This window comes from Electrophorus electricus, chromosome 20, assembly GCF_013358815.1.
Source record: "Electrophorus electricus isolate fEleEle1 chromosome 20, fEleEle1.pri, whole genome shotgun sequence".
NCBI lineage: Eukaryota > Metazoa > Chordata > Actinopteri > Gymnotiformes > Gymnotidae > Electrophorus > Electrophorus electricus.
Genome location: NC_049554.1, coordinates 3,419,874 through 3,443,731, shown reverse-complemented (window position 1 = coordinate 3,443,731; position 23,858 = coordinate 3,419,874). Strand labels below are relative to the sequence as shown.

Genomic DNA, 23,858 nt, shown 5'->3' with positions numbered 1-23,858 from the left:
GAAACAAACAAAAACACAAATCGGAACTGACAACTTTAATGACACATTTAAAATACAATGGGTAATCATGATCTGAAATAATTAACTACAACAACAAATTCTTAATATAAAAATGAAAAGTGACTTGTTGCCACTTGAAAATGAAAGAACATTGTGTCTATGATCCTATAGTAGGGGCATTCCAGCCAAAGCAAGTAACAGCTTGCATTACATTAAGGAAGAATTAATAGGTAACAGTAGAAATACAGAACAATAAACATATGTCAAAGTTCACTTAACTGGAAATTAATACAAGAAAAACAGCAACAAATAGTTCATTTTTGTAGAACGTTATAAAATATTTTAAGTACTTTAAAGCTCAAGGAATGGCAGAGACTTTCAAAGAATAACAGTGTTACAAGATTCCTGTTCCTAGCAGATGCACCATGCCTAATGGCCATGCACTCATAGAGTAAACTCAGTGCTAAGATGGGGGCAGTCACAGACAGTGGCTTTAGGGATGTGGAGAAAAGTTGGTCTGTGTCTGGAACCACCAGGAAGCCTCTGATTACAGCTTGGTGAAATAATAATTTATATAAATGAGTCTTCCAGTTTCAGCTTCATGTCATGTGGATTGTGGAGGATAAGATGATGCGTGACCCATATGTGATCACACATATCTGAGTAATTTAAGTCCTACCCTCCTAGCGAATGATCATCGCTATATAGAAAGAGCATTTGAAGATACTGGATTGGTAATATAATCATAAATAAGCTAAAGACATTCTGGTAAATGTAGCCCAGAATGTTTTTTTCCCTACTAATTGGAAAATACACTGGAAAATGTCAAACTATACAATTTATATAGCGATTCCGTAAACAGGTCTACTATGATGAAAAAGATACATTTCCATTCTGAATTATGCATTTAATGATCAAGTTAAATAATATGCTCTTGCTATGTCATTTTCTACCTATTTATAAGACAGAAAATGTCCTGTCCACATCAAACCAATTTAGAACATTAAACTGAAGAGTATTCTATTTTATATTGAGTGGTACTTTAAATGATATTGCTTAAACACAGAATTTATCTTAATCAGAGACACTGAAGTGAAAATAAATAGGCAAAATGTAAGATACATACAGGTAACTAAAAATAAGTTTGCTGGTATGTTTCCTGGGATATTCATATAACCTTTTAACATACCTCTGTATCAAAATATCTACAATATTTTAATATTTGTTATTGGAAATTTCACAAAAAAAGCTTATTAAATTTTACAGGTGTCAAATAACTATACATAAATAAATACATTTGTAAACAGCCAGTCTGAACCTATTTAAGCAATACAGTCTTGTCTCTTGGCATTGAGCTTAAACTTGCTGGGTAGCAAACAGTATCACAACATCACAAGCAAAAGGAAGATCACAGGAGTACCTCTAGTCTGACAACATGGAGGTTTTGCCAAGTTTATGTAAACCAAAATGTATGTCTCTCAGTGTCTTTCTTATACATCTCCCTTCTATACCAATTTACCAATACTACAAACAAAGTCCTCAAGAGTAGCTTAGAACAGTTTTTTAATGAGATTTTTACAAGATTATATCAAACATTCGTAAACTGCCTATTTGGAACACCAAACATACATGGCAATTTATTAACATAACTTTCTGGACTTGCCTGTGAATGTAGCCTGTAGGAGACTCTGAGACCTATGCTGAAAAAACAACAACCCTAATGCCCCATCTAAAGCTTGGCGAGGCTCAGTTGCACGTTACAAATGAAAGTCCTTCTCTTTGTCTTCTCTTCTTGTCTTCCCTTTGTCTGTACCAAAAGACATGCCCACACAGACAGACGATGCACCCCAGGTTGTCTTAGGACATGTGTGATTCTTACCACAGATTCCCTGGTAGGTTGTGGGCTGCTGAGAAACCTTAGGATGAAGTGCTTCAGGCCTCTTCTCTACGGACTGGACGGTAGTCGGGGAGATGGACAGGAACCCTGACTGTCGAAGCTTGCTGTGCGTGTCTTCCACTGAAACAGACCGAGAGAGACAGACAGAGAGAAAAAAGGGTGGAGATCATTGCAGTGAGACTATATATTTGTGTGATAACTATAACTATGTGCTCAGTTCTGATTTTTGGGTTGAAAACATTAAAGCAATATGGCACCTCTTTCTCAGACTTCTTAGGTTCCAGGAGAGGGTGCCAGTGTGCGATGGGTTTGCGAGGATAAGCCAACATCTCATTCCAGTGATCTCTTCCCAGCCCTTCTGCGTGGCATCCCACACGATTTACACCGATGACCTCATTGTGTCCCACTCTGCCCACCAAAAATAGAAAACAAATGCAACAGAGAACTGAGTTAAACCCTTACTGGGATGAATGCTCCTCAAAGACTATGAATCTTAATGCTTGTGTTGAAATGGTTTTCCTTTTAATTTAAGAGTTTACGCAAACTGTAACTCACAAATCATAGTCCATAACTGATATGTGTAAGCTGACTTGCTCCATGTTTTCTGGAGGGATGTCAAAGATAATGGCTTCATTGTACACAGGGTTTAATGTGTTCTTCTTTATTGTAGTTTTCTTCTTTTTCAGCCTTTTCCCATCACAAATGAGTGATACTTTCACATATGGATCTACCAGCAAAACAAATAAGTGTTACATGCATGTCTCAGACCGGCTGTGTGTTGGGTGTGAGAAAGATTTATGACAAGATCACAGCAGTGGCGCACACACACCCACACACACAGATGCACCTGAGTAACCTGTTATGTCCATGGCTTTAAGGTTCCTGCACTTGATGACTGTAAGAGTGAGTCGTCCTGCAGTTGGTAGGTAACACAGGGAGAACATTATCTCCCCGAGGTCAACACTTTCCTATTGGGATCACACACACAAAACACATATTGATTCAGTCAGTTCTAATAAATACTTCTAGAGCAAATGTACAAGGTATAACTATAATTTCAATTAGAGATATATGTTCCTATTGTATCTAGGAACATAGTACACATAACCTCACTAAATTACAATCTCCTCAGTCAACAAACCTCAGATATGGATTGTTTCTAGAGCTCTCCACAAATTTAGAAAGAGTTTTAATAAATCAGATTGAGAACATGTGCAAAAAACCCATGTATTGGAACATGTAACAACCTTTGCCAATTATTCACTGCCTTAAGAAAGTAACTACAGAGATATCAGAATGTACATATGTAATTAGGAAAAAACAGTATAAACATGAGATTCACTTTGCATGACCATTTTTCAAAGTTATGGTAGGCTGCACATTACTATTTTGTTGTATATCACATCTGAGAAAATGATTTAATGAAACACTGACAGAACAGAAACATCATAATATTAGACATCTACAGTCCCATTAACTGAATATCAGTGTGGTTGAAAACGTTTATTCCTACTCATTCCTATAGTGAAAACTTACTAGCTGGGATTATAGCCCTGCCAAAGAGATAATTAGGACCACAATTACAACCTGGATCTTAAAATGATCATATGAGTTCTCATTTTACAGTTCACTGAAGTAATTTAGTAGATGACTGCAAAGAAGCTTTTATATAGTGTTTCTATTTAAGCTCTAACTACTTGGGTGATTGTTGAGGACATACCAACGTGCAGGAAATTTTAGTATTTTCTTTGTTTAACCCCTGTTCTAAACATATCTATTATATAGATCACATAGCTTGCCTTAATATGGTACCTACTAAATTCTTAGTGAATTTACTAAGAAAAACTGATACACTCATTTAATTTAATAAGGGTTAACAGTTTTTACTTTTTGAAAATGACCAGTTTTCTGGATGTCTACTGTCAGAAATAACTTCATTTACAAGAGATAGTTACTACTGCTCTAACCCAGCATTGGGTGGCAAGAAGTAAAAACATGATAATTGCAACGTCGTCTGTATCTCAAAAGACATGAAATTTATATCGGACATATAGCTGGAGGAAAAAACCATTAACTATCTAATCATTAATGTTAATAAATATAATAAACATATATATATGTAAATATATCATGTGCTGTTCAGATGTGAGCCTTACCCATTAAAGACATTTCTGCCACACCCTATCACTGTAATAAAAGGGATAGATTGTCTTACACTAGTGGTGTACTGAATGTCTTTCCAGATGGAAGTTTCCCGTGAGAGGTCGGACACTTCAAACAGGTTTTCGAGTATCACCTCGCCAATCATGTCATGTCGAGAGAAGCGGTCAAAGTCAAACACGCTCAGGTGAAGCTTCCTAGCTGCCAGCTCCTCATAGGGGACAGGGAACTGGAATGTCTCGTCGAACGTGGGGTTGAGAGTTTTACGGTGCACACGGGTCTGGAACTTGCGCTTGCGGTCTGGCAGCAGGTATACCTTGACGTAGGGGTCTGAGCTGCCACATAGATCTTTGGCAGGCAGATCCTGTGCCTCGAGGATGTTGACGAGCAGGAGCTCGCCCTCGTAATCGTACTTGAGTGAGAAGTTGATCTTGCCACAGGTCTTGGCTGCGCTGTTCTTGGATGACTCCTCGGTCTCCTGCAGGCTCTGTTTGTACAGTTCAGGCTGGATGCGGCCAAGAGCAGCAGCTGTGCAGGTGGGATGATCTTCGACGTCCAAACATTCGCTCCCGCGGTCCAGACTGGTAACATGATGCATCTGTCTGGGTAGGTTTTTCTTAAAAGAATTATGCCTGGTAATATTGAGATACAGTTTAGTCACTGAATCATTCATGCATGTTGGTTTAATGTGCCAATCTGATGTGCCAATCTGCACTTGAATTAAACCTTGCACTCAAACATTAAATAAATAAGTGTACTTTTAAAGTGTAACTGGTACATATCTGACTTTGACATTGAATAATATAATTATGTATAGATTTATAGCTCACTCACAGCTAGCACAACTACTGAAGCATTAGTTTTGATCTAGTTCAGTCATAAGGAGAGAAAAATTTCCTGCTGGGTAAACACACTCAGTAAACGCCAAGGACCACCTTCATTTCTAATGGTTTCAGACAGTTATGAGATTTTAGGCAATAACTCGATTTGGAATGACTGTAACTAAACTCAGAACTCCTTGCCAGTAATCTATCTTCAAAACATTTTCTATCTTCAAATGAACTGTGTATACTAAGTGAATGCTCAAAGATTTTAGAATCCAGGTATGCTACTGACAATACTGCAGTAACTCCATCTATAGACTCCATCTATAAATGTTTCAGTATTGTTGGCAGCCAGTGTGAGCCATTTTTAATGTAGTCTTTCTCTTTCCAAAACTGGCTGAGACCTAACCTGTTGGAGGAGGCTGGCTCGGTGGTCTGCCGTGCGATGCGTGTGCGTTTCAACAAGTGGTCCTTCATGGACAGCTGCACATCTGTGGGGATGTCTGGTGATGTATGACTGATCTTCACTGCCGCTTCTAGAAAATTTCCAGGTCCCTTCAGCTTGTCTGCCGCCATGATTTCTCCGTGGGGTGGATAGTAGTCTCTGTCACCTTCTCTTGCTGTCTCGGGGCAGGTGGGGACGCTGGGCAGGATGGCTGTGCTGCGCCAGGGCCCCAGGCACAGCTTCCAGGTGGCGAGGGTGATGCCACCCAGCAGTACCAAGCCACAGAGAACAAACACCAGCAGGAGGAGACTGAAAGAGATATCTGGTGAGGACAACGTTGACAGGAGGCAGGGCAGACATGGGACAGGTGTATACAAGAAGGGGGAGACAAAGAGAAAGCATCTTTGAAAAAAATCTAAATATATTTTCAGCAGTGATACATATTCCCAAAGCAATTCTGCCTGGTTATTTAGATTAAAGTTTTCAGTCAACAAATACAGATAAAACTGATAAGATATTGTCTATTTGGAAACACAATACTAATTTTATAAAGGAGAAAAAAAATCACCTCGTAATAAAACAAATTTTTTTGTATCAAGACCACAGCTGTATTATAAACCTGAAAAGAATAAAGAAGGTGTAAGAGTGACCTAAATAACAGCTTGAGCAGTCTGCACAAATGCAGTACTCTCTTTAGCGTCCAACCCTAGACTGATATCTGTGGTCATGCTGACTACTAAATCTGCAGTTGTCATTGCTGAGCCTAGGACTGGGCCACCCAGTAGGCTGCCCAGTGCCACCAGAGGGAGGCACAGAGCTTCTCCTCATTAATTAGGCATTATCAACAGTACCTGTGAGTGCCCCAACTTAAGCCAGTAATAGAAATTCTCATACTATTCCTCTTGAATGTCTCTTTCTCTTGACTTTCTTCTCCTTTGCCAGGTCAAATCTCATGGGCTTGTCTTACAGGGCTGTTCTGGCCTTTCTTTAGGCTTGGAGATCTTTGTCTTAAAAGCAAAGATCTTGTCTTATCTGTGTTATTAGGATTTGCCCCTCATTCCCATCAGCATTTGGTCCTAACCTCCTTGGAACCTCGTTCCAGTGGTGGTACATTAGATTAACACATCTCCTGAACTGTGGGCCTGCAGTGAAAATCCCCCTCAGTGTACAGTTTAGTTTTCCCCCTTGTAAAGAATGTTTAGTGCTCCTGCCACCTCTAACACCTGCCAGGAAACATTGCTTTGGTTGATTGTTTCACTTGCAGTAACTGCTCTGCACTTGTGTCCACTCTCTCTGGGTGGCTCACAAGGTTTATACAGGACTCCAGTACAAGAAGACCTAGTTTTTTTTCCATCTCAGTGTGAATGCCATGCTACAGAAAGACTGAGCCAAAGACTGAACCCAGCAGGGTGCTAAGATTTGGTGCAGTTATAAAATGCCCATGCTATTAGGGTGTGACTATCAGAAGATATGAGCAAGCAAATTCTGTTTCAGCTACAGGACCTTGTGGAAACCATGCAGGCTGTGGCTGCCCTGACTATGTGCACTATTTTGTAGTCCACTTGTCCTGTGGGCCCTGATAGAGGAGTGGAGTCTCATTTGTCTAACCCTGAGAGGTAAAATGGGCACTTGAGTCACAGCTGGAGTTTCCTTCTCCAGTGCCCACTTTTGTGCAACAACCATCTCTATTCCCCACAGAGCAACAACACTAAAGTACAATACATGATTGATGTCAGCACAGGGTTCATCTGCCAACAATTAGGTTGACACAATCAACAGATTTCTCTGTGCTTGATCCAGGCACAGGCAGAACAAAAAGGCAAAGATTTTGTTGCCCAGTGTTATCAGAGCTTTAATAAAATCACTGTGAAGGACTGCTACCTTTGGCCCATCATGACCTCTGCCTTTGTGGCGATGCAGCAGACTTTTACCAAGATCTACATGCAACCTCATTTGAGTCAAGCAAGGGGACAAATGGAAGATGGCCTTCATCACCTCCTGCGCCCACTTACCGATTCCCTTTTAGGTTAGCAAAGGTACCAACACTTCATTAGCCAGGTCCTATGGGTAGCTGTAAACTGCTAAATGTGCATGTACCTGGCTACTCATATACAGCCAAACACTTGACAAACATGTAGCCCATGTCAGGTGGGTTATCCAGCTACTTCTCAAGAACTACTGGTAAGTGAAACTGGAGAAATCCATCTTCCATGCTCCAGCCGTACCCCATGTCCCTTCGCTTGGTGCAATGCTTTCTGGGCTCTTCTTTTGGGCATTTTATCTGAACTTTAGCACAGATTTCACCTCTCTAACCACCTTCTCAAAGAAAACAAAGGGGTGGTCTGGGAAACCCAAAGCTCAGAAAGCCCTTGAGGAGCTCATATGCCACCTGACAACAGCTTCAATCTTGAGCTTCTTGACTTATAGCTCTGTTTTGCAGTGGAGTTTGTTGCTTTTAATTTTTGGCATAGGAATTGTCCTATCTCATTGCCTCACAGCCAAACTACATTTGGGATGTTATGCTCCTGGCAATACAGGGCAATACAGGGATCATGGTTGTAGTCAAACGATTCTCCAGGTTTGGGCAATTTTGTGTCGAATAGTTCTCTGAGGCTAGATATTTTGTGCCTAATCTGCAACCACTGGCCAAGGCATGCTTGTAGTTAGGGTCTACAGCCTGCTCGGTGATGTGGTCTTAGACTGCCCAAGTTTGTCAATGGGTTCTGGAAGCCCTTCTGCCAGTGCCTCTGTCAGCATCCACCAATGCACCAATGCCCTTATCCTGGGTTAAATATCTCCCTGGCAGAAGGCCTGTGCTGTTCTATAGATAATGTCTGCAGACTGTAAGCAAGTTGCTGACATTAACAGTAAAATACCAAAAAGTAATTGGGGCTCACATTTTGCCTGGGACAGTGGGTCTGGCTCTCCACTGGAGCCTTGCCTTCACATATCAAAACACAAAAGCTAATCCCACGGTATGTAGGACCCTTCAAGTTAGTACACAGGATTTACTCAGTCATCTTCTGTATTTGTCTCCCTTTATGATACCATGTTTCATGTTTCTTAGAAGAAGTCAGCAGGGTTTCTCCTGGACTCCCGGCAGGTGCAAGGCAGCAGCAAGCATGTTGTGGACTGGGATGTATATAAGCCTGCAGAGGGACCAGGTTTGTAACATCTTGGACCGAGCAGTGATCAGGACTTTCCAATGTGACCGTGTGGCAGGTCTGGGAACATCGGGTGTTATTTCTTGGAGGAGGGTACTGTGGTACCTGAGTCTGGACCACCTGCTAAGCCAGTCTTAGCCAGAGGGAGGCAAAGAGCCACTCCTCATTAATTAGTAATTATCAGGGGCATCTCTGCCTACCCCTACATGAAGAGCTTGCACAATGCCATTTGCTCAGTTTTGGGTTTCAGTGTTCTGGCACGAGGCTACACAGCAATGATAAATATCCTAGACAGTTTCTCTTAAATATTCTTTTGTGTCAGGTTTCCTGTCATTTGCCAGATCACATTCCTCAGGCTTCTCTCATGGGGTTGTCCTGACCTTCTTCCAGTTCTTAAAAACGTTTTTGTATTGTCTGTGTTCCTACTTCTTGCACCTCATTCCTTAATTCCCCAGTCTTTGAGTTCTTTAGTTGGGAAAAGGAAAAAAGAATATTTAATTAGCATTTCCCTCTGATTTCTTTGGATCATCATTCCACTGGTGGTGCATTAGGTTGACCCCACTCTCCTGACCATATTGGTCTGAGGTTTGATTTCCCCTCTTGGTGCAGTTTACATTTCTGCCTTTTAAAGAGCGTTTAGAGGTCCTACCACCTCCAGTACCTGCCAGAAAACACTTCTTTGGTCGTTGATTGTTTTACTTGCCCTCTCTCTTTCTTATTTTAGTGAGTAACACAAAAATATGTCAGTAGTAATCATTGCTCAAACAGAAATACAACAACAGTGCACTCATTTAAATAAAGACTGAGTGTGATAAACTGTCTGGAGCTGGCACTAGCTGTGTTCTCTGGAGTTAAACGAGTTTCTTCTTCAGTCAGCGTGAACTTCCCAGAATCCTCACATAGCTAACATTTGCACAGGAGAGTGCCTGCTCACTGAATTTCAAATGCCTGAAATGTAATTAAGAACAGCTGTGATAAAAAAAAAAGAGAAAGAAAAACGGGGCTACAAGCCATTTTTCAAAGGAGCAGAACTATACAGGATGCATCCTCTAGGCTGCAGCTCAGTCTACAGCCCTAAGCTCAGATGATTATATCTGAATGGAGGAGAAAATGCTGATGTATCTGTTTTTTCTTGATAATTACAAATGTGTTGCCATGGGAGCCTCTGGAGTATGAAACACTTGGAAAGCAATCATGAAAATGACCATAACAATACAAGCACATTCAGTATAGATTTTAATTTTAAAGGTCCTCGAAGTATTATACTTCATCACACTTGGACAGTTCTGGGAGCTTTACAAACCAACATGTTGACAGAGTACTTAACACTGGGGCAGTTGTGGGGATTTACAAACCAACACTTCAACAGAGTTCTTAAGTTATAAATGCATGGATGGAGTTGAGAATACCTTTCATTTACACTCACTTCCCACTGTATTAGTAAATCTAGATAATGAGTAACCTCACTGGCTACTTTATTAGGTTCCCCAATATCATATGAGCATTTTATAAGTCAGTATAATTACAAACTGTAGTTTATCTGTTGTCCTGCACTATTTGTTTGTCATTTTTGATTAATTTCTCAGGCAAGTTCTGACTGGAAGCAGTGACTGGATACAATCTGGGCATTAGACTATTGTTATAATGTCACGGTACGGCCCCTCCTCCCAAACATCTCCCTCTGTGTGTGTGTGTGTGTGTGTGCTTGTCTGTATGGCCACACCCTCCCTGTGTTTCACAGCTGCTCCTCATGGTGTATTGGTAGTGTGCGAGTATATAAGTCTTTTGTTTAAGTGTGAATATTGTCTGTGTTTAATTTCACGTGTCTGAGCGCTACGTTCAATGTTTTTGTGTGAATAAACGTTTTGTCCTGTTTCACACAACTCATCCTCGCATCCTGCTCTGCCTCCTCGCGTTACATATTACAGTACAGACACTGACATGGTAGTTGGGATTTCAATTATATGTGTTTATAGGGAAAGAAGGGCACTAGGGTTTTACATGTGTTTAATGTGATGCAAGGCTCCCTAACTTTGAAAAATAATGATACAACTCAATGCAAAGTTCTGGTAAGAACTTTGAAAACTAAATGATACAACTCAATGCAAAGTTCTGGTAAGGTTATTGTTTTTTGTTTTTTTTTATCAGAAAGAGACGCCTTTTTATTTTTTGTGTCATAGCATGTGCATGCATGAAAATTATCCCAGCAGCTCTGAATTTCTTTTACCGCAGCTTTGTGTCTATCACCAAAAACAAACAAACAAATATACAAACAAGCAAAAAAATCCAAATAATTCATTGATTGCACAACAAGAGCTAGGCTACACCTTCCCGGTCACTCATGAATTTAGTAGAGAAGAAAATCTCTTAAGTAGAATTTTTGATGCTGTTTGGCCACACCATCAACTGTCTAAGTGACTGAACTTGTTTTCTCCTTTGTATATTGTGTCTCTCTCTCTGTTCTTGTTGCAGAGTCAACTAGAAGGCCACATGCTCCTCCTGCTCCTGCTCTTGTCTCCAGTCCCAATGCAGCACCTGTATGTCCACGCAGGAAGGAATGGGGTAAGCCACCCTCTAAGCAGTCGCTTCACCACCACCCTACGGGAAATCTGTCCCTATCCTTGCACCTTCCTTATCCTAGCTCAGTATTCAGGTTTTTTTTCCTGCTCTCTTACCTCCCCCTGATCTATGACCTCTTCGGGTGCCTGTGCATCTGAAGCAGTGTATGTGTTAGTGGGGTGGAGCTCTGTCACAGAGTCTCCACAATGGGAGACTTCACACTGAATCCTCATTTCTGACTAAGTCCATGTTTGCTTCTGCTCATTGCAGAGCAACTCACTAATTTCCTGGTTGCACATATTCTGTGTTTTGACCTTGCCTGTTTTTTTTTTTGTTTGTTTGTTTTTTGTTTATGATCATCAATTCACCTGCATGATCAACCATTCTGACTTCCTTACTCCAGGAAATGCTATTCTAAATCTTCCTCATCCATACATCCTTCTGCCTGGGCAGCTTACTCTTAAAATTTAGTACTAGCATGTAGATACTCTTTGGGCTCAAGCTCTCTATAGGGAGACACGGTGAGCTGATATGTCATACTACATTTCTTCTAGGCCTTATCTCTGACTCCCTGTTGTGTTACAACAAATGCAGTAGAAACACTGGGGAATCTCCTGTTTTACTACTTGCCATTGCTCTGATATGGGAATATTTATTTCTCCTGTGTTAGCTATGGTGGATGTGGTGAATGCTCACAAGGTCACCAAGTTCATAGGCTTGACTGTCAGTGAGCACACATACATACACATAATATATACACATAATATATTATGTTAATAATATATTGATTGTAATATGTCATTTTTAGTGATATGTTGTTCAATCTTCTGAAATATTTGCACCAGAAAAAAATACATAGTGCTAAAGTTTACTCTGAATACAATAACAGCAATTTTAGATTTAGAGGTGGGATAGTTTCAGAGCAGTGGATTCTGAGGCAGCCTCACTTCACTCTATTCTGTGTGAAATAAAATATTGTTAGGTATAATGCAAGGAAATATAATTAGTGCATTAAATTTAATCATTTCTTTAAATGTATACTTTTAACAGAATCCCTTAATGATGCACTGCTGTTTTGGGGCAGGAACACATCACCCAGAACCAACTGAAATTCTCCCGTTGGCAGGGCCTCCATGTTAGATGCCTCCATGTCGGCCGTTCAGAAATGTGATATATCTGGAATATTGGAGGTCCAGGTATTTCCACTCTCCCTTTATCCAGGTGTTGAATGTGAAGGTAGGGACAACCAGTTCCATTAATCATTTAATCATCTACTAGGGATTATCAAATCTGGGACCATATTTGGATTAGAGGTCCAGGTTTGAATAGCACTGTGAGACATTGTTGCACAAAAAAAACAAAAACAAAAAAAACCAACCATTCCTGGCACTATTTCTAATAATTTAAATCTGGTATATTTTATTTTAGTTAAAGAGAGCCACAGACTGAGATATGAGAATAAGACATAGATAGATAGATAGATAGATAGATAGATAGATAGATAGATAGATAGATAGATAGATAGATAGATAGATAGATAGATAGAGAGAGAGAGAGAGAGAGAGAGAAAGAGAGAGAGAGAGAGAGAGAGAGAGAGAGAGAGAGAGAGAGAGAGAGAGAGAGAGAGAGAGAGAGATGAATGTATTTTTTATATTTCCAACAGAGGCTGAAGCAAACCCAGCATTTGTGGATCATTTCCTTGGACCAATGAATCTAATTAGGGCTTGTTTGGTATCAAAACGCATAGAGCAACCAAAGCCCCAGGGTTTTTCCCCCACTTCAAGTGCCTTGAAATCCAGCATGGTCTCCATAGAAACCTGTCCATTAGTAATTTCCCAAACCCTACATTAACTTGCCTACTCTGAAAACAAAACAAAACAACAACAACAGGATTTAGCACAAAATCTCGTTAGAGTGACTGGTAGTGATAGTTGCAGTCATAGCTGTAACAGCATGGGTTATACACAACTTCCACAGTATATGGTTAGTGTCACTTAATATGTTCCTCAGACTGTCTGCCCTGTATCATCATACAGGCACAGCTGACCACAGACATTTGGTTATTTTCAGTGACTGTTTAAAGCAAGGAAAAAGTACAGCACCAATACTTCTATTTCACTTCAATTTGGCTATATATAGACACAGAGTTATTTCAAACAAGACTAAAGAATTAAAGAATTAGAGACTAGAGAATCAAAATTACTGTCAAATCTTAGAACCTTTTTTGTTCTTCGTTTTTTATGATCTTTTGGACTAAAGGTAAATGAACATGTTTTTAAAGCTGAGTATGTAGTAATCATCTATCAAATCCCTTTTCCAGCACCTATTGGACTAGCTAGATCAGAAAAGCTTGCATCACTGAGAAGTTGTCACAAGAAATTCCCAAGGCAGAAAATTGTCTTCCTGTGGGACTACGAGTTCATCCAGCATAAGCCACTCGCACAATGTTACACAGTCACAAAGCCTGACTGCTCAAAGAAGACATGTGTAGTTCACTTAACTGTGCTCCTGCAACAAGCCTGCAGTCATTCACACACCTCCTTTCAATACCCTTGTGACAGCTGTGGTCTGGGCTGCAGGCCACTGCTTTCAGGCTTGTACACATTCTAGAACATAACAGGCCCTAAAGCATCCTAATGCAGTAAGATAATCTGGTGCAAAGCAAAAGCAACACCTTATGAAAGCATGTCAATTAAATTCCAGGATGACATGAAGGTGCACCCTATGACTTTTAATATAATACTGACGTATGCTTTTTAGTGTTTCAGCTATAGACACATTCAATGCTATTTTCCGGTCAGGGGTCAAGTTCGAATTCTACAGATCTCTTATTATATACAGTTGCAAAGTAGACAAGAGTTTGCAAAGCAGCATTTCTTATGTAAAAACACTGATCAAATGAAACAGTGCAGTTGAACTATGAACAAAAAATTGCACAAATCTGATCCTTGGAAGGCATTGAAGTGAGTATCGATAATGCAGTTTTAAATTTGAATACACTGTATATATAATTCTGTAAAGGGTTAGAAATGTTTAAGTCAATTTCAAATCCTTCAAATCCTTCAAGAATTCACTTATGGAAGATTGGTTTAGCCCAAGCTCTTTTGCTAATAATATTTGCTTAAGCTCATGCTCTTGTGGCTTTCTTGAAAATATGAAATCCTAAATGTTCTTACCCTGCTCTAATGGCAGTATACAGACATGGAATGACTGTAACTGTCACGCTATTACAGCCCAGGGCTAGCCTAGGATAACCTCTCATGCAGGTAAGCTTAATGTAACGGACTTGACCACTGTGCATAAAATTTCATTTTCATACTCTCATTGTTGCATTTTTATCAGTCAGTTTGATGATAAGGCCTGCAAATGACCACCTATCTGACTGAGCCAATCTGCAAACTTGATATCAGTTTAATCAATAAACATTTCACACAGAGTGAAAAGATATAATAAGATAGTCTTCTTAAAGGGTGAACTCAGTGTATTTTATTTGCTTAAGATGCAGAATGTGCTTTCCTCTGCAGGATACCAAGACAAAAATGGTTCAGTGTTTTCCAGATCTGGAAGTTCAGTCCTGGATTAAATACCCCAATTTTTCACTGAAAACCTAATGTAACTCTATTCATAACTGCACCTTTTTTTGCATCCAGAAACAGGTCTTAAGGTCAGACCCATACTTCTACTAACAGGGTCCAATTACTAAAACTACCTCTCTATCTCACAGTTTCAACACTTTGAAACACTTTAATCATCTGCAGTTTTCTCTGTTTATCAGAGAAACCTGATACCAATCATGCAGGCATTTCAACACCACACCCAACTGTCTACGGATGTCAAGACAGCCAGATGTGTCCAGTTAGTTCTCTTGTTAATTCCACACACCCATGACCAGCAAATTATTAACCACTTTATCCTTCCATTTGCTTTAAATTTGTCAAAGAAATGTCTGAAATGTCTCAGCTAAGACAAGAGTTTTTACACACAATACCTGTCAAATAAAACATTTACAAATATTAAAATCAATTTAGCAATATGTTTAACATCATCATTTGACACACATGTACATAACCACATAAAAGGTAAGCTAAATGTATATATATATATATATATATATATATATATATATATATATATATATATATATATATATATATATATATATATATTTACAGTATATAATCCTACCATAACAGAAACAACACTAATTATTATAGCTCTTGAAAGAGCATCCTGTGGCTTTATGTCGGTGGGGCAGCTGTTTCATGGTTGAGAGGCTTCTATCATTTATCACTAATTCTTCTGTACTGTTTATTACATGCCAGTTTAAAGGTTTTTGAAAATCTTCATGTTTCTTTCTTTTCAAAATCACTAAAAACCTTCTAGTTTTTCATTTCATTGTGTCTCTAAGTGTCTGCAGGCCCTTACCGTACCAGTCAAGCAGCGGTTTTTAGGCTAGCTTTTGGTACTGCAACACCAAACACTTTCATGGCTGTATTTTTCAATACTGTCAGTTCATCACTTCATAGTTAATTATGGAGTGATTGTGATACTGTTCTCTGGAAGTTCCTAATTGAGATGCTGTTTCCCACTATGTTATTCATTTCCTTAGATTAAATACTTCATTACTGTGATATCAGTCATTGAAAACAGAACACCAACCATGACACACTGGTAGAAGGAAAAATAAAACATGAAAGAAATTGAGAAAATTCACACACTTTGTCTTAACCTTTAAAGCTCTTTTGCTATTTTATTAGTGGTGTGAGATTAAAAATGTGTGACATAACCCTAGCAATTAAACAAGGCAGCAAAATCTTGTTCGATTGTTAACAAGTTATTAACACATTCCTTGGCCACTTAGCACCCATCATTTTAATGTGTGCTCAGCAGAAGCCCCCTAAAAAAACAACTCATTACACACAAAAATCACAAAAGTGCTGGTTTCAACTCTCAGAGCAACATGAATAGCTCTCATAATGAAGGCACACAAGACATGACAGTGTCCCCCCTTGATAAGCCAAAGAAATCATAGAATGCGCCTCCATGAGTGTGCCCTCCCCTTCATTCTCTGGGGAAAGTGGGTTAGATTGCCATTTGTTGTGCTGGGGACTGAGGGGACGTGCAAGCCAGAGATAAGAAAGGAAAAGAGCACACGTGCTGCTTTTGATGGACACGGGCAGTCGTTCCCTGCAGGAGCTGCACTGAGGGGCCAACCAGAGTAGTGAACAGTGCAAATATCCCTAAATCTCCCTGTCAACTCTTCCTGAAAATCAGCAGTAAAGTCTCATGGGGGGGGAATAATGAGACATATAAAGGAAGGCCTTAGAATATGTCAGTGCAGCCAAGTATTAGCATCAAAGTGTCTACTGTAGCCTATACCACAATATCTACCATCGGCCCAATGGGCCTAACAACATGCTTGTTGCTCATAAAGATATATAGCTTTTGGTGTGCAGTTGACTTAGTATAAAAAAGATAAGCCCCTTTGGCCTTTTCAAAGATCCTTTTCTGAAAGCTACTTTAGGCTACTTTAAAATACACTGAGAAAATTGTTACTCAAAGAGTTAGTTTTCTTTATTTTGTGTTTCGAAGACCGTTCTTTTTCACATTTTCTTATTCAAAATCTAAAAAGGTGTCTGGTTTATGTCCACCAGTATTTTGGTGTGTTGTGTTTGTCTGTTCTGCGTTTTCTATATACCTGCTCCATTCCAGATTCCACTTTCGGATGAACTCCAATCTATTTATTTATTCCATGCCTTTTTGTGATGATGTCATCATTCCAGGACTGTATCAAGACTCATCCAAATCCACTCAACAGCTTCATGCTCACTATTCTGATAAATTTATATGGCTGGATTCCATTGTTTGCCTACTATTATTACCAAGTCTTGCTTTGTTCTTAGCTTGCTCAGATTTGTTTGCCCGGTTATATAAATATTTCTCATATTTAAATCTGAGTCTAGGGTGTAACCGCCATTTTGTTTGGGAGTGGGTTTGTGCTTGTCTTTGTGTTAGTCAGGGAGTAAGGGTAATGCTGTGGTTTTGCTTTATGTGTTTACACAGTTCATGTAGTTGTTGTTTGTTTTCAGTCAGCTTTGTGGTTTTGTTTGTTGTTTTGGCTGTGGGTGCACCTAAAGTCAAGACCCTGCCTTTTGTTAACATTATATGACAGTAAATTCAATGTTCCATTTTTGTTCTTTCCATTACACTTATTCCATTTACCCATCTAATCTGTTATTTATGCACTCACCCATTCAGTTACAGCTTGAGACCAGACCAGCTCGTGACAGATTCCAGTAAATGTCACTGTACAACAGACGGGGTGGAATCTGATCGATTTCACTAAAGTCGTCAGATTGGTGTTCACTTACAGCACTAAAATCTCATTTTCTGTTTACTATCTGTAATCTGTGGCTTCTTATGTTCCCTTCTGCCTAACCAAAGTATTAAAAAACATTTGGCTTACAATGGTAGGCCACACTCCACCAAAATAGATATTTTTGAGATCATTTTTGAGATTTGCTATTTGCATTCTTATACTAAAAAGAATTGATTTCACCGTTTAATAGTGCTCCTGCAGGCAGATGCTAAATCAAAGCTAGTACATAAAAATGACAAAGCATCATTAGTGTCATAACAAATCTACATTATATATATTTTATATTTTGAATTAGAATGAATTTGAATTAGAATGGATAATAAATATAGACTTACAAGTGCAATTCATTGTTTTAAGTTCTCTTTTAGAGCTTAAACAATAACAAGCAGAATATTTTCATGTAAGAAAAACAACTGTAATAGGAAAAAATAGATCTTATATATTCTGAAAAATCTACTACTATTGTGAATAATCCTCTACATACCTTTATACATACATTTAATTAAGATATATCAGTTTGTGAATTCCACAAATGGCTGGTTTTATCATTATCAGCATATTAGCAGTCCCCTAAATGGCAATTCAGGAACTTGCAGACACTGTATCCAGTTGTATAAGAGTTCCTTAACACACTGCCAGGGGACTTCAGTGTGTATAACAGCTCAGGCAGAAAAGAAAAACAACACACTCATGACCCATAATTACATTTTAAGTAGGCCAGTGAAGGATAAATAAAAAATTAATTACGTAGAAGTGAACCTGAAACTGACCGTGCAGACTGCCCTGCAGTCAACAGCAACATTTTCTGCATGCGGTAACTACAGTAGTTCCCCTCCCAATGCATTAAACATAAAGCCGACCTGCAGAGTGTCCCACTATGAAGCACAAGGATGCATTCATGCACTTGGGGAAACGGCCCTACCGTGTCATCCTTTTAAGCATATCCTTCAGCAACTCACAGCATGTGAGAGAGAGTGTGTGCATTTCCCTCTTTCTGCTTTGATTATGATGATGGGCCCTTCCCCATGAACTGAGGGCATCTGCAGGGCTAATGGGAGCAGCAGCCCTGCCATTTACTTCCTACTTTAGTCGATCACTGAAATACTGCGAGGGAATGGCAATGCACCATTTCCAGCAACTGCTGACAGTGTACCTGGCGAACTCTAGTTATCACAGTTGAATATTTGCTGGCGGACGGAGGGTTAATCAACAAGCACCTGCGGTGCTGGAGTCTGTTACAGTCCCACACCTCTACTAAGGTGCAGCAGGATATAGTGGGTTTAACTCTGCCTGCGCACGCTGGCCGGCTATCTTGTTATGGGTGCAGTGATGTACTAGGCTGTTGCTGCACCAGTGATGCAGGTCACTGCACTTGTAACACCCTCAATGCATAGACACACAGGTTACGCACCCCAGCAACGCCACCACATTCACATGCGCACGCACTCTTTCCTCAGCACCCGCTTACACTCTTCTGTTCCTCTGTTTTTATGCGTCTGACACAAGTGGTGCTTTGAGTAAGAGATAACATGCTTGTGTGTACACAACACAGCACTCCAATCACAAGAGTGTTCGCAGTGCTCTAACCTGAACCCCGTCTTAATGCTGGGGATTAACTGCAGTAGATGAGCGAGCGTTTCAACTCTTTACGTCCTTCTGCAACAGCAATCCCCGCGTTCACTGCAATATGTTTAACGGACTGAAACGCTATGGAGTATCCTGCATTAAGATCAAGGTAACGTGCGCGGTCACACACCAACAAACAACTGGACCCAGCTAATAAACACTTTCTATACGTAAAAGTTTTAAAAGTTTACCTGAATAAGACTACTTCGCACCGTTAAAAAAGCCGTCTTAAAAAGCTTTATCTATACGAATAGCCCAAGCAGATCGAAGCATTTCTGAGACGAAACACAGAAACTGCTGAACACCTGCATCAAAAATGCTAGACGTAACGGGTGAAATAAGATACAGCATCGTACCATAGACATGGGGCACTCAAAACTGCTAAGTCGGCATCCAAGTTTAAAAGAAATATGAGTTACACTATGATGCAGCGTCTAAACCGCGACAGCGAATAACCCTGAAATGGCTTAAATACTTCGATCATCAAAAATGCGCAGTCTTACCGTCTGTCCTGTTGTATTCCCAGTTGCGACTCCTTCTGTCAGTTTCCCCGAAGCCCCACTTACGCGATCCACTACCTTCGCAGCCTCACTAGCAAATGAGCTCGAAGCAGCCTCGCGCCTGGGACCCCGTTTCTATGGTACCCCGAGGAAGCCAGTCACTGTTGAGCATTTGACGCTGTATTATAATTGTCAAAGAGCAGAGAGAAAACCTATTCACAAAATAAGACCACGGTTTAAATTCGTGTTCTTGCATCGAAAAGCTCAAATGGCAGTTTTTCTTTTATGTATGCTATTATCCCCCAGAATCAAAACCCACAGCAGTTACTTTACATTTAGTGCAATGAAATAACCTTGTAAATAGGCCTTGATGATGATTTCTTTTATGTCCACAAATGAGTATTTGGACTGCATGCATATTAACTGGATAACCTCATGAATTTCAAACATAACAAAGCAACAATGGGGTTTGGCTGTAGGATGCAGCAAAACGAAATTATTTTAAAGCCGGCTGTGAAAACCCAAAGACATTTGCTTTTCTGTGCAGTTTGACACACAGTGAAGGAAAAAGAGAGATGTCACTGTATGCACTTTTGGATTGTTGACACATGTAACACTCAGGTCTGACTGTGCAAGTGCCTGGTGAAGCAGCATCTGTGGTATGTGGATCATGCACTGGGGAGTTCATTAATATGCTCTTTAACCACACTAAGCTTCCTTGATTCACTGGCATCTCCCCAGCCAAGATGTTGAAGTGCCTCTTAGCCTGGTTCAGGGCTGAATAGCATTACAGAGCAGCGTCACTGTGACTATATTGAGATGGGATTGTGAATCTCTGTTTCTTTCTGTCTCGCCCCCCCCCCCCCCCCCCCCCCCCTTCTTTCTCTCTCAGTGTGTGCTGGGCAGTGGGACAGTGTTGTACCTTCTGCTTCTCACAGCATCATATATCAGTTCATGTAATCACAACTAGTAACAACCAGCATGAAAAAATCCCTTGAAGAGTCTCATTTTAAAACGTTATTGAATGATGTTATGAATTTTGGCTCCCACTCCTAATTCTGGTAGATGTTATCTACCTGAAATCTTTAGATAATGTAACCATGTTAATGAGAACAGTTCTGGGTCTAAAGAACAGGAGCCATTCTAATTTTCAAATTCTGCATAAAAAAGATACTGTACAAAGCATATTGTAATGGAAATCACACACTGATTATTCATGAATTCATTTGCATCTGCTAGGCTTTGCCATTCAACCTAGTGCTATGCACTAATTGAATAGTGTACAATTAGACTATACTGCTTTGAGGTTTTAATTGGCAATTGGTTTCTTGGACCTCAGGGTTTGCGTAGAGCAAGGTTAATGCAAGATCTTACTAGAATAGCGATAAATACAGCAAAAGCAAGTTGCTCATTGCTCACTAGCTAAAGGTTTCGTACACAGGCCTGTAACAAGCTTTGAGGTCCAGAAGGTTTTTTTTTTTACATCACTTATTAAATTTAATGTAGAAACAGCAACATTCTAATAATTATGGTGGAGTGTAGCAAGAAAAGTGAATGAGCAGTGACATGATTTAGTTCTCAACTGACCTCAGAGCAGCTAGCTAAGAACTTAACTAGATTTTTAACTGTCAGACATTTGTCTGTAATTCTTAGATGATAACTATATCTACATCTGCTTTCCCCTCAAAATAACCTATTACCCGTGAACATAAATGTGAGGTTTGTGTTGATACTCCTAATAATGAATAAACTTCAGCTTCTTACGAACTGACTATAAAATAAAGATTTCATGATTTCAATTATTTCACTTTACAAACAAAGATGAATGCACAGAGAGATGAAACTGGGCTAAATAACCCTGTAAAAAACTGCTATAAAAATAAGAATAATACCAATGTGAAAGTCAATGTTATAAATGCATTTACTGCAGACATCAGTATGCATTTTAGTCCGAATAAAATGACAAATTAATGATTAAGTAAAGTAACATTATTCATTATTTAATTAATGAAAGCAAAACAACCAAATAGAACCAAGCAGTGAAAGATATTTATGGAAAAGGAATAACAATTTAATAATTACAAAGTAATAACAATTTTTTAAAAGAATGGAGTGATGGGAAATGAATAAAGTCTAAACAAAATATAGGTAGGTTTAGTTTCATTTTCTGTTTTCAAAAGACATGATGGACATTGTGGTAAAACAGTGAAGCATGGAAACACATTAAGATGGGTAAAAAGTTGTGTGATAGGCCTACACATATTCAGCAGAGTGGTTGATCACTTTATGTTTAACCACATATTTAAACTATTTTTTAATCTTATGAATTACATTTGTCTTAGACTTATATTCCTATTACACACTAACTCATTATAAAACATTGTTTTTTATTATGTAAATATTGTTATAGGAGCGTAAATATTAATATATTTGTATGTCTTTATATTTTATTTATATTATATTATATTTATATTATTACATAAATATTATTATAAAACCCCCTTCTTTTTTTTAATGATAGCAAACACAATTCTACCAGTGAATTCTGCAAAAATCAGGACAGTTTGCTGTTTTGCTGACATCTGGAAAAATCTGTGTCCCCTGAACATTCTGTGAGTGGATAATGCCCTCCCCATCCAGCTCAGAAACTCAGTAGCATTGCAATGGCCTCTGTCTCAAGTTTGTAGGTTCATTGTTTTTTTTCCCCCTACAGTCTATCAAAGAGCCCACTATGCATGACATAAAAAAGAATATATATATATATACACACACTTTTTTTTTCCTTTTATGCTTGAGTACATGTATTAAAACAGAGCTTCATGTGACTCAGTTCTTGTTCAGTTTTGGCCTCTCCTCAGATTTGCTAACTGACATATGTTTGAAACCAATATGCTCAGTCCCTGGTTGATTCTATAGGGCATAATGACATTATTCTGTTATATTTCTACAGATGCAGTACTTTGTGTGCGGAAATCATGTGAGAACCATGTAGAGTATATTAACTATTTAGATATTATACATTAGACAAAATAATAAATGCTTGAATTGCAGCTTTACTGCATTTTTATTTCATGAAAATGGTCACTGTTTTCCACATACTAAAAGAATGGAGAGAATACTCAAGAATACCTCCATAAAATCAAGACAGTTCCTATCCATATATAAGCATATAAGAAAACGAAGCCATTGCAAAGCACATTAGTCTCACTTAGACCAACTAGTGATGGTTATAAAAACATCTGTATCATCTAGACCTGCTACAGGATTAATTGGTTCTGCAGTCTCTCTCTGCAGTCTCTCGCTGCAGTCTCTCTCTCTGTATTAGTTTAGGTCCTAATGGCAACATGCATAGTTGCATAAAATTTTGATTTGTCAAAATTTGGCAGTGCACACCTAGAGTTTATTATATTACATATGTACACTAAATTGCCAGTTTATAAGGTATACATACTTTATATAGCTGAACCTAGAGATTAAATATCTTGTTTACTAATTCTACATACATACAGAAGTGGTCTCAGGAGTAGTGAACTGACAGCAAACTGTAACACACTGTGATTTCCATCATGTTTATAATCCTGGATAATCTTTTTTTTTTTTCCCTGAATCATCACCACTCTATTCCAATCACCAATTTGTGACATCATCAGCCAGAGCATTTTCTTTTGCCACTCTTGAGAACCTACTGTATCTTACAGAAAAGGCAACAAAAATACATTGATTTTGAGCTTTTCCATACTGACATGTAAAGGGAATAGGCATTACTTTTGTGCAACATGCTGTTGGTGGTTATTGCCCATCCAACTCAACACCATGTCTCTAAATATTTTCTAAATGTATTTGTGTGCCTACTTGGGTTTATATGCACACAATATTTATTGGCGTGAAACACCCCAATTGGCATAGCTGAGTTACTTCAATGCATAAATAAACGCCACATAGCAGTCAGGCAGCTGCTTCCAGAGAAACAAAAACTTAGAGAGAGCACATAAGCTTACTGGTGGTGGAACTTAGCATGATGTTTCAGTAGGTATACTCAACATGTGGGAACGCTGCATAGGAAGAGTTAGTGTTATTACTCTTCCTGAACACACTTCCGCCAAAGGAGCTGAGATGCACCAACTTGTGCTGTGGATCGACTCTGTGTGGTTCAGGTGGTTGGATCTATGAAGTGGGTATTGGTCAGTGGCACCAGCACTCCTTCCAGATGTCAAAGAGAAGGTGGCATTCACATTAGACATGGCAGCTCAAATTTATGGCTCTTGGGCTTTGTAGTACACTGGCCATATTTGAACATTTGAGAG

The 23,858-nt window shown here is 39.1% G+C and overlaps 1 protein-coding gene across 1 annotated transcript; it reads right to left on the bottom strand.

The window, feature by feature from the left end:
* Window positions 1-20: 20 nt before the first annotated feature.
* syt6b (synaptotagmin VIb) lies at window positions 21-19,639 on the bottom strand. The gene is made up of 7 exons (XM_027012471.2): window positions 19,558-19,639; window positions 5,291-5,648; window positions 4,113-4,689; window positions 2,745-2,865; window positions 2,453-2,624; window positions 2,155-2,305; window positions 21-2,017 (listed from the first exon to the last, which is right to left on the bottom strand). The coding sequence occupies exons 2-7, from the start codon at window positions 5,455-5,457 to the stop codon at window positions 1,946-1,948; spliced, it is 1,260 nt and encodes a 419-aa protein (XP_026868272.1). The 5' UTR covers window positions 5,458-5,648; window positions 19,558-19,639; the 3' UTR covers window positions 21-1,945.
* Between the last annotated feature and the right edge of the window lie 4,219 nt (window positions 19,640-23,858).

Coding starts and splice junctions, on each gene's coding strand:
- syt6b (XM_027012471.2), bottom strand. CDS start 5,457: ATGGCGGCAGACAAGCTGAAGGGACCTGGAAATTTTCTAGAAGCGGCA. Junction 2,625..2,744: donor GGACATAACAGGTTACTCAG/GTGCATCTGTGT, acceptor TTTTGCTGGTAG/ATCCATATGTGAAAGTATCA. Junction 2,306..2,452: donor TCAGTTATGGACTATGATTT/GTGAGTTACAGT, acceptor TTTGGTGGGCAG/AGTGGGACACAATGAGGTCA.